Source organism: Triplophysa dalaica, chromosome 10, assembly GCF_015846415.1.
Source record: "Triplophysa dalaica isolate WHDGS20190420 chromosome 10, ASM1584641v1, whole genome shotgun sequence".
Lineage (NCBI taxonomy): Eukaryota > Metazoa > Chordata > Actinopteri > Cypriniformes > Nemacheilidae > Triplophysa > Triplophysa dalaica.
In genome coordinates this window covers 17,107,961-17,119,639 of record NC_079551.1, presented here as the reverse complement: position 1 = coordinate 17,119,639, position 11,679 = coordinate 17,107,961, and the positions used below count along the sequence as shown (strand labels likewise).

Genomic DNA, 11,679 nt, shown 5'->3' with positions numbered 1-11,679 from the left:
GGTTTCTTCGTGCACAGAAAATGCACGTGCGTCGTCCTTAACATCCGGCAGATGGCAGTGTTAAGCAACAAATACATTTCTTAACCTTTTGAAGAAAATGTCAAATATGCCCCAAAGGAATTATGTCTAAAATGCGTGCACAATCGCTAAAAGACATAAATGTTATTAAAAGGTAACGGTGCACCCATAGTCAATAGTGCTTGTAATAAGAAAAGCATTAACACAATAAAAATAACTTTATCGTGAAAAGTTATCGTGTAACTATAAAAAAATCAATAAAATACATCACGTTATTGTAATAATAACAATAATAGTTACAATCAGTACATTAATGTCACTGGAAAAGCTCGTCGTTGTATTTCTTGTATTCTTCCTGTTCTGTACTGTGTGCGTAAAAAACCAGCTCATGACAGCCTGACCACGCCTGTAAAGTTTTGGGCGGAGAACTGTTACTATCTAAGTAGAAGCATCAAGACATTTATACATTTCATAGATTTTTTTGGACTTCCAGAAGCGGAAAATGTCGGGAGTAGCATCTGCCCTGGCAAAGAAGAGAGCGCAGGCTGCAGGCTTCGGAACAAACGCCAATGCCATTAAATATCTGAACCAAGACTTTGAGGCGCTCAGGAGGCAATGCCAGAGCAACGGGACCCTGTTCATAGACCCGACTTTCCCAGCCGCACCCGAATCTCTTGGCTTTAAAGAACTCGGAGCTAGCTCTTCCAAAACCAGAGGAACAGAATGGAAAAGACCAGGGGTATGCTCTCCGTTTATTTACAAGCAAACTTTTACAATTGAATGCGTAATGCGTCATGTCTGCGTTTAACGGGAAATCCTTTTTTTGTGTGTCGCGTTAAATAAGTTGACCCTCTAGTTTTTACTTGTTGTAACTTCATTTTAGTAATAGCTTCTTTAAATAAGTTTGCACAAGAGTTGACGCAGGACGCGTTTTCGAGTTTCGTTTGCGTTATTTTCTTAATTCGCGTCTCGTTTTTTTCCCCTTGCGTTTCTTTTTTTGAGCGACGCGTTTTAGGGGGCGTGTCAAACATGTCAACTTTTTAAAACGCGTCTTTACTCGTGCGTTCCGTTCAATTCTGCGCAGTGTGACCACAACAATGCAAAAAGAAAGATTTGACAAAATAAGGCAGTATAGCCTACTCTATGTTTTTTGTTTTTAGGATGGTTAGTTCAACTCAAAAATGATCATCATTTACTCACCGTCAGGTTGTTCCAAACCTGTATACATTTCTTTGTTCTGATGAACACAGAGAAAGATATTTTCGAAGAATGTGAGCAATTTTCAGTCCTGCATTAATCCAAGACTATAGTAGGTATGTGCTTCGAGGAGATATTATGAAGAATTTAGGAAAACAAACAGTTCTGGGTCACCTTTGACTACCATTACATTTTTCCTACTATGGTAGTCAATAATGTCCCGGAACTGAAAACTACCAACATTCTTCCAAATATCTTTCTCCTGCGTTCATCAGAACAAAGTAATGTATACAGGTATGACATAACACAAGGGTGCATAAACAGAATTTTTGTTTTGGGGTGAACTATCCCTTTAAATGTGAGATGGTGGTCTAGTGGGTTAAACTACTGAACTGGTAAATCAAAGGTTGCTGGTTCGATCCCAGCAGCCACCACCAGTGTGTTCTTGAGCAAGACACTTTACTCCATGTTGCTCCAGGGGGATTGTCCCTGTAATAAGTGCACTGTAAGTCACTTTGGATAAAAGCGTCTGCCAAATGACTAAATGTAAATGTAAAATGTAAATGCAAACCATTCCCAATCCTATTGTTGTCAATGTATGTCTATACCTTTTACATTATTCAATCAAAGTAACATAAGAACTATATTGCATTGCATTTTATGATTCAGCTTCATAAACATGTTGTTTTGGTGTCTTCGGCAGGAGCTGTGCTCAAATCCTGAATTCATTATCGGTGGAGCCACAAGAACGGATATTTGTCAAGGAGCACTAGGTACGTTTTGCTATTTAAAACAACTATTTGTGCAAATAACTTAGTTAGATATACCTATATGCACTAGTAAAATATTTAATAGTACATCCTGACTCATCAGACGTAAAGTTTTAGGGTCAGATCAGGTAGAAGAAACCTCTTACAACCTGACTTGTTAATTATATCAAAGTTTAATAATGACTTGAATTCATGGGAAACTTTACAAACAAACACACGGTTCAATACCGAGAAAAAAAAGGAGTGCCATGTTTTAAACGATGCTTTTACTGTTCATCTAGTTCTCATTGTTTGTCTTTATCGTGGCTTTCCACTTGTATTCCTAATGTGATCTAACTGTCTGTTGTATGCATACCCTTTGTCCTTTTTTGTTTTTCTTCTCTGTGTTTATAATTATCTACCCATTCCAAGCCAGATCTAATATAAACCACCTGAACAGAGATATTGGCCAGAGGGTTTTGAAGAGATAAACATGGCTGTAATTATCCTGTTTGAGCTCAACTCTGGTGCTGCGCAAGTTTACGAGCGCGTGTCAGATGGCATATAAGCCTTTTGTCTTTACTTTTAAGTACAGCATATTCCCACAAGAATTTACGAATATATACATGAACGCATGCATAAATGCATGTGCTTGCTCAAACGCTGAAGCTTACCACTTGCAAGAAATGAAAACCACAACCACATTTGCTTGTTGTGTCACAGTATGAATGTCCTTTTCACAATGTGCCCATTCTCATTGATCTAGAAGCTTTTCAATCATTTAAGTAAGATTTGAGATTATTCTGGTTATGTTTTAATCTTTTAATAGAAAGACTTGAGGATACAGAGCTTGCCGCAGACATTCACTTTTCAATCTTTAGTACTGTTTAGAGTCATTCAGACCACAGAGCAGAAACACAAATCTAACTTCCTGTCTCGGTTATTTTCAGGTGACTGCTGGCTGCTAGCGGCCATAGCCTCTCTTACTCAAAATGAAGATGTTTTGGCAAGAGTGGTGCCTAGCGGGCAAGATTTTGCTAGCAACTATGCAGGAATCTTCCATTTTCAGGTATATACAAGTTCATGTTCATGCTACGATATCAATGAATTATTATTGTTTAAAGTAAATGTGCAGTTGTTGTGTATGTTGTTACATGTGGGCACAGTGGTGTATTATATGATAATAATAAATTACCATAAAATACCATGATAATGAATAAGGGATAGGTCCTATACCATCTATGTGGCACTCCAATGTATTTAATCTAAAATTAAAGGTATTATTATTATATTTTTTAAAATTAAAGGACCTAAAAACCTGCCAATATGTGGTATGTTTGTTGGTACTTTTGCACATTGTTAACTCCAACCAAATGGAGCTTAACCTCTCTGCACCTTCAGTTTTGGCAGTTTGGCGAGTGGGTGGATGTTGTCATTGATGACCGGCTGCCGGCGAAAAACGGAGAGCTGCTGTTTGTTCACTCCGCAGAGGGGAACGAGTTCTGGAGCGCCCTGCTGGAAAAAGCCTATGCTAAGTATGTCCTTGTTTGTGTGTTTTGTGTGTGGAGGATGACATTCACAACAGTTTAGCTAAAACTGCTTCAACCAGAATTGAAGCTTATTTTGTGGAACCTGGGGACTAAGAGACAATAGAAATAATAATCAGTTTTTGGGAGCGCTGTCCAATATTTTAACTAATAAGTTTAAGTACTTGGAACGTAAATTGTGTTGTGCATGATAAACTTTACGTAAATTAACAAAAACAATGAATGATTATTTAAATTGACTATAATCTTTAATTTGAAAACATTGAAATCAAATAAAATTTGGCCCTACAAATTATTGGAAAAACTCGACTAAATTAAAACTGTTAATGTTGCCTAAAAAATTAACTGTAATCATACTAATCATAAAACAAATAAAAAACTTAAATTATGAGATAAAAAGTAAAATAAAAATAAATTAATCTTATAAACCAACATAGAACACAAACAAATAAATAAACATGAAATCAAAAAATAAATGCAAATTTTAAATATTAATTAAACTAGAAACAAAACTCAAATAATTTTACAATAAACAATAGTAAATGACCTAGATTAATAGATGTTAAATTATAATGTTAATGTTATAATGAAAATGTTTCTGGAATTAGTGAAATGAAAACAATAGAAGGTTAATTTAATGTTTTTTTATACTTACACATTATTTTAAAGAAAAACCTTAGATAGTTAAGTTTGGCATGTTGTGTCAATTGCATTATAGATCAACTGGTACAATGTGGTGTACATGCGTCACTGATGTCACATTTCCGGGTCAAAAGTTTGATTTCCAGTGGATGCGCTTGCTGAGAAACGGTTACCTTGAATGGACCATCAGTCACTTTGGATAATAGCGTCTGCCGAATGCAGACATGTAAATGTGCAGTGATGTGCAAACACATGTAGCGCAACGTGTCCTTAAACTTTACAGATTTATGCAAATTCTCGCTATTCACAAGGTTGTTAATAATTTGACTACCAATGAGCGTAATACTTTTAAATGGATCTAACACTTTTTATGACATTTAACTGCAATATGCAGAATTCAGCATATACATATAAGACAACAGTGTGCAGTTTTCGTCCAGGTCTGTGGGTTACAGAACTTTGCATATGCAGTTTGACACCGACGGGTGTATTCCTGAAACAAGGGTGTGTCATTTTGAGGAGTATGTTTTAACCCTGTGTTTGTTTCTTTTTACCTTAGTTCACACCCTTCTTAGACATGTCCACTTTGTTCTCTTACTCTCATTATTTCTCGTTTTCTTTGTCGTCGTTGACAGCAGTTGACAAAGACCGTACATTTGTGTCATATTAGAACTTAAGCGGGACTAAATAACAACAAGTTTTATAATAGTTTATCTAAATCATACAATGTGTATATGTTGTTTATCAACACTAATGATTTGCTGTGTTGTGTGTTATATAGAGTAAATGGCTGTTATGAAGCTCTGTCTGGAGGTTCTACCAGTGAGGGCTTTGAGGATTTCACCGGGGGCATCGCTGAGAACTACGATCTGAGTAAAGCACCCCCAAACATGTTCCAGATCATTAAGAAAGCCCTGGAGTCTGGAGCTTTACTGGGATGCTCCATCGATGTGAGATATTTGCATTGATAAATATCATATTATATTGTGTGTTTCTGCGTTTAGATTGTTGGACTGCGAATGTCCTATGACTATTGAAATATGCAAAAAAATAAAAGCCATTTATTTAGTACACAACAATATGTCATTTCGACATGATCAATTAAAGACAACTTCCTGGTTGCTTAGTCCCGTTCATTTTATATTTCAAAATAATTTTATAAACCTAACTTTCCATAGACCTCAAAGAATCAATAACTGTTGAGTAGTTGTAATGTAATTTAATGGTGCTGTCAAAAATAAAGCGTTCACGCGTGCAATTTTTTTTTATATCAACTCAAAAATATTAAACGAATAACGCGCATCCTTTTTTTCTGTCATCCTTACATTATATAATAACGCTATTATTCATCCAAAGGCTTTTAAACCATTTATGGACGATTTGAAAGCGTCTTTTATGCTTCAATAAACAAAAACACAAAATTATGCTGTAATACATCTCCATAAAATGGAAGGAAGGAGTTGGGAACCGGAAGACATTTTAAACATTTAATAAATTAATATAAGAGCCGGCGGCCCCTCACGGACGACCGTCGGCGAACAAAACATAAATATAAATACAAATACAAACATAACACATTTTCAGGCCAGGTCCTCTCTCTTCGATGGTCCGGTCGCTCGTTCCTTTTATATGCTCCCATCTCCTACGTGATTCGAGCCCGGTGTGCGCACAGCTGGCGCTAGTTCACAATTACTCACTGGACTCGAACCACGGTCTCGCCCCGCCTACTCTACTACATATGCCTTAAAGCACATTTGTTGAGTATCTTTGTAGGCACAGACTGCTACGAGTTAAATGAAATCTTAAATGATTGCATTGAGTTGTGAAAATGGGGAACGTGTCAGATCCGAGCGGCAGCTCTTAAAGAGGGTCTCATTCTTAAACCTGCTGCTGTGACTCCTGTCACTAATGTAAATAAAAAAAACAAAAGAAAAGAAGAAGTGTTTTGTAGCTTTTAATCACATTTAATCTTCTGTTAGTGTAGAAATTAGCTTTAAAGACTGTAAAGTGTTCGAGAACTTGTGCATATTTCATACCTGTTAGAAATGTAGCAGATAAAATATTATAATGGGCTTGTAAAGATGGTTTTAAGTTCACTTAAATTCAACGTTTTTAAAAGTCTAATTCAGTTAAAATTGATAGCTCTCAATAATACTTCAAATGTTGAACAGCTATAATTGATGTTAAAATTCTGAAAAAAATATTTTATAGGTTCATCACGTATAGATAACAGTGATGCAGGTTTCCATTCATAAAATGATGGAATTTACGTTGTTGCTACATTTATTTGGAGATTAAATGTAACATTATTAGAATCTATTAAAATAATACCGTCATGTGAATTTAAACGTGATTCATTCACAAAACAATTAATTCATCATTTTTTAATCGATTGTCAGCACTCATTAATACACAATAAAATATAAAAAAATGAATATTGATATAAATTAAATATAAAATAAATTGTTATATTTAAACCTAACGCAGACCGGAAGTTTAATTAAGGCCAGGTGTGTGTATCCGATGAAACGGTCTATAATGCTATTGCCATTCTACTCACTTGTTCTTTGTTTATTTCTAATGGTTTAGATCACAAGCGCTGCTGATTCAGAAGCTGTCACTCGCCAGAAGCTGGTGAAAGGCCACGCATACTCTCTTACAGGGGCTACTGAGGTATATACATAGTTATTTACTCATGTGTGTTAACAACACAACTAAGACATTTTATCATGTGTCACGTATATGTTTGTGTCTCAGGTGAACTATCGCGGGCAAAAGGAGAAGCTGGTCCGCATGCGGAACCCCTGGGGTCAGGTGGAGTGGACCGGGGCTTGGAGTGATAAGTAAGCTTCAATTACAGTCAGCAATACACAACAATATAAATACAAACCGATTCACTGTATTATAATCCGACATAGAGGAACATACAGGAAGCAAAGCTTCCTTCCCAGATCATTTACACCACGAAATATGAAAACTACTGTAAAAACAGGATCTTCATAATAATGATGTTCTAACCTTAATTCACTGACTTGTGAACAACAACCTTGTTTTGACCTTGCCAGCTCCATATTTAAAAACGATATACTATGGTACAGATAGACTGTAATTTAAGAGCTCTATAAGTGTACTGTAATGATTGACTAAACTAAATGTCCTGTATATAGCAGTAAACAGATGAAAGCATGGAGCAATCGTATTTGGAGAAGGCGGCATCCGTACTTCAATAGCTGAACTGTTAATGATTAGATGAGATGTTTATTTTTCTTTCTTTTAGTTCGTCTGAATGGAACAGTGTGGATCCATCAGAGCGACCAGACAACAGAGCTGAGGACGGCGAATTCTGGTACTGTTAATATATACATTTTTCAATGGATGTGGCTCAGTTTTTGCTAATCTTTTGGGGCATTTGTAATAAAATATGTTGTTTTGTCTGTTCATTCAGGATGTCCTTCTCAGAATTCCAACGGAATTATTCTCGTATAGAGATCTGCACGCTGACCCCAGACACCATTACGAGTGATTCTGTAAAACACTGGGCGGTTAATAACTTCGACGGCACATGGAGAAAAGGCTCCACTGCTGGTGGCTGCCGAAATAATGCTTGTAAGTACATGAGCATCTCAACGGGGCTAATTTTGAGCCATAAGTATTTACATAGATGCGCTTTATTGTTATACACTGTTTTATTTATAATTTGTTTTATATATAAAACATGTCCTTTCAACATGTTTTCAAGTATTTTTTTTAAATGACTGTATTGTTCCACAGACACATTCTGGATGAATCCTCAGTATGTGATTAAATTGAATGAGGAGGATGATGATCCAGAGGATAATGAGGTGGGGTGTAGTTTTGTTATTGGACTGATTCAGAAGAACCGGCGGCGCCTCCGGAAAGTCGGGGAGGACATGCACACTGTCGGCTTTGCTATCTACGAGGTGAGAGGAGAAAGCAGAGACTTAGCAACCACATAGCAACATGATAAAACAACAAAGCGCAGTTTAGCAATCAGATAGCTACCGGTTAAAACCAGTTAGAATACCTTAGCAACCACATAGAAACAGGCTAAAACAGCTTAGAACCCCTTAGCAACCACATAACAACAAGCTAAAACAGTTAAGAACACCTTAGCAACCACATAACAACAACCTAAAACCACAAAGAACAACTTAGCAACCACATAGCAACAGGCTAAAACCTCTTACAGCACCTTAGCAACCACATACCAACACGCTAAAACCACATAATACACCTTAGCAACAACATAGCAACAGACTTAAACCACAAAGAACACCTAGCAATCGCATAACAACAAGCTTAAAACACTAAGAACACATTAGAATCCACATATCAACAAGCTAAAACCAAATAGAGCACCTTAGCAACCACATAGCAGAAGACTTAAACTGCTTAGAACTCCTTAGCAACCGCCTAGCAACGAGCTAAAACCACTACAGAACATCTTAGCAACTACATAACAACAGGAAATCATTTTACCATAGGTACCATTCTCAAAATGTACAAATCTAACTCAATTTTACAAATATTTGTGTTCTAATGTACTTTTTTGTGTTTCCACAGTTACCTCCACAGGTTAGTGTTCAACTTCAATCGGGCTCGGCTTCTTCCTTTCTTGACCAGTTACACTCAACAATGAATGCTGTAGAATACAATTCGCTGGAGCAGTGACAGACTCACTGATCTGTTTATTTCTCTGCCAGTTTCACGGACAGAGGGACGTGCACCTGGATAAGAATTTCTTCTTGTCACATGCACAGAAAGCTCGCTCTGAGACTTTCATTAACCTGAGAGAGGTATGCACACGCTTCAAACTGCCGGCCGGAGAGTACCTCATCGTACCATCCACCTACGAACCCCATAAGGACGGAGACTTCTGCCTGCGCGTGTTTTCCGAAAAACAGACTGAGACATTGTAATATATTCACATCTGTGTCGGGAGGGGGTGTTGGTTGAGTGGAAGCAATGAATTCTTTGGTTTCATATAAAAAAAATTACAATAATATTTAATGTTCAAATGCTTAGTCCTTAGTTTTATTTTATCACCTAATTTGTCTAATTGTGTCCTACTAGACCATGTGATGACCCTGTGGAGGCCGACTTACCGGATGTAAGCAACTCAAATGACAGTTTTTGCTAATGCTATCAAAAGTTTATTGTTCACTGTGACAAATTTTGGACACAATAAATGGCATTGTCGCAAAAAAAATTATGTATCTCCAGTTGCATTAAACCTGGAATAGTCCTTTAAACTGTGTTCTCTTTTGTTTTCAGGAGACCGTGTCGGATGGCGAGGTTGATTCTGGGTTCAGGGGTCTGTTCACAAAACTAGCCGGAGCTGTGAGTGACAAAAGTTACTACAGTATACTGCAAAAATTTAATTTCTTAATTCGTATTTTTGTAATGTTTTCCGTTACAAGTATCTAAAAATTCTTAGAACAAGATATTATTTCTTTTTTTCTGATTTAAAAGCAAAAAAAAGATGTTTAAAACTATTTGACAGAACACCTGAATTAAGGGAACTTTTTTAAAGTTTATTTTCTTACTCTAACCCATTGGCAGATATGTGTCTATATTTTAACCATAAACTATTTTTGACCATTATTTTTCCAGAAAATAAGACTAAATGTATTCTGCTTGAGTAAATGTATCTTGATTTAAGATTTTTTTAAAGACATTTTTACTAGAAAACAAGACAAGACAAAAAGTCAGAAATATCTTAAGAAAACATTTACAATGCTTAAGATTTGCATCAATCAAGGTTCGCTTACTCTCTCTAGGACATGGAAATCTCAGCCACAGAGCTCCAGACCATTTTAAACAAAATAATCGCAAAACGTAAGTTTTCTTCTAGCCTTTTGTTTTCTCTGAATACAAACAATATGCAAGACTAAATGGTTTTGTGTTGTGGTCTTTTGCAGGAAATGACATAAAAACAGATGGCTTTAGCATGGAGACGTGTCGAACCATGGTGAACCTTATGGACGTATCCTCTCAGCTGCAAATGTATGGCATTAATGCTAACATGACATAATGTGCACGGTCCAGGAATTACAAGAATTTGGTCTGCACAAGTGTCTCTGTCATAGCTTGTTTGTGTATAATTGTGGGTTGCTTGCAGACTTGAATCATTGGTAACTCTCATTGGTGTCTGCGTCATTCCATCTCTCCTCATTTGCATAAAATCTGCAGATGTGTCACAAATAGTCTCTGTAAGTTTTCATTAACCATGTCCCAGGGCAGCAGCAATGGGAAACTTGGTCTGGGAGAGTTTGCTACCCTTTGGAAGAAAGTGCAGAGATATCTTGTAAGATATTTACCACATTGCTTTCTTATCTGATATAAAAGCCTGTATTTATAAAACTATGCCATTTCACATTTAACATAATGGTTAAATCCACAATGTGTTGTTTTCTTTTGCCTTAGGGAATCTATAAGAAGACTGACATGGATGACTCTGGGACCATGAGCACTCCGGAGATGCGTATGGCTCTTAAGGAAGCGGGTGAGTCAAGCCAATTTCTTGACCACATGACCACGTTTATGTGTGATTCACATTTTGTAAGACACTTGCAAATACTTTATGTACACGCAAATAATTAATTTTTTTAATGATCGCCATATATGGTGTCCTTTATCTTTTAGGTTTCCGTCTTAATAACACTATCTATCAGCAACTGGTGGCACGTTATGCTGAGCCAGACATGACCATGGACTTTGATAACTTTGTGGCCTGCCTCATGCGTCTGGAGATGATGTTCCGTAAGTCTGCGTTATTTTTGTCATTGGGTCTTTTTTGTGTATTCATGTGTATTACACTTTTAACTGAAATGCACACAATTCCCATTATTGTTCACAATCAGCACAGAAAGATTATTGCGAGAATTTAAGTAAGCATAAGTATTTGATATAGTCCTCTCTTCTGTGTCATTTAATTTGTCTCCTTTTCCAGGGATTTTCAAGACACTTGATCCCCACCAAACTGGCTTCATTGAGCTTGACTTTCAGCAGGTTAGAAAACAATGCAGTTTATTTTAGTGTAAAATTGAATCTTATAAATGAGCATTTTTACCGAAATCTTTTTGTCTCTTTTAGTGGCTGAACTTCACTATGATTTAAATATCCAGTCACCAGGCCACGCCATTCATGGACATATGAATAGGATGACATGATTTAATTAATAAAGATGGGTATTTACTATACTTTTATACATGAACTGTATTCGGCACTTTTTGTCTGTCTTTCATCCAAAGTGTTGCATGATTTTATGTGCTTGTGCCACGCTTTGTGTTTACAAATGGCAATTTGATGAACCACTATGCAATAAAAAATAGTGTATGTATTGTTATTTGTTCCCAAAGTACACTATTAAACACTTTTTAAACTCTTTCATTTATTTATTTGTTTGAGGAAAGAAACACTTAAGACAGAGATTCTCTGCTTCCGGTGTCCCATATAGATGGTGTTCATTGGCCACCTTAACCGTCAATCATTCCGTAGCCCCA

General features: G+C 36.5%; 1 protein-coding gene across 1 annotated transcript; it reads left to right on the top strand.

The window, feature by feature from the left end:
* Positions 1 to 425: 425 nt before the first annotated feature.
* Positions 426 to 11,561, top strand: capn2b (calpain 2, (m/II) large subunit b). The gene is made up of 21 exons (XM_056757941.1): positions 426 to 757; positions 1,919 to 1,988; positions 2,915 to 3,033; positions 3,366 to 3,499; positions 4,935 to 5,103; positions 6,743 to 6,826; positions 6,911 to 6,996; positions 7,431 to 7,499; positions 7,599 to 7,759; positions 7,925 to 8,094; positions 8,738 to 8,749; positions 8,878 to 9,089; positions 9,248 to 9,284; positions 9,449 to 9,514; positions 9,955 to 10,012; positions 10,096 to 10,160; positions 10,413 to 10,481; positions 10,601 to 10,679; positions 10,820 to 10,936; positions 11,127 to 11,185; positions 11,270 to 11,561. Exons 1-21 carry the CDS (start codon positions 521 to 523, stop codon positions 11,291 to 11,293), a joined length of 2,097 nt encoding a protein of 698 aa, XP_056613919.1. The 5' UTR covers positions 426 to 520; the 3' UTR covers positions 11,294 to 11,561.
* The last annotated feature ends 118 nt before the right edge of the window (positions 11,562 to 11,679 follow it).

What these genes read in the sequence shown, in the direction of transcription:
- capn2b (XM_056757941.1), top strand. Translation starts at nt 521, where the DNA reads ATGTCGGGAGTAGCATCTGCCCTGGCAAAGAAGAGAGCGCAGGCTGCA. An exon ending in CAGGAATCTTCCATTTTCAG is followed by an intron (nt 3,034 to 3,365) that starts GTATATACAAGT and finishes CTGCACCTTCAG; the next exon opens with TTTTGGCAGTTTGGCGAGTG. An exon ending in TATGGCTCTTAAGGAAGCGG is followed by an intron (nt 10,680 to 10,819) that starts GTGAGTCAAGCC and finishes TTTATCTTTTAG; the next exon opens with GTTTCCGTCTTAATAACACT.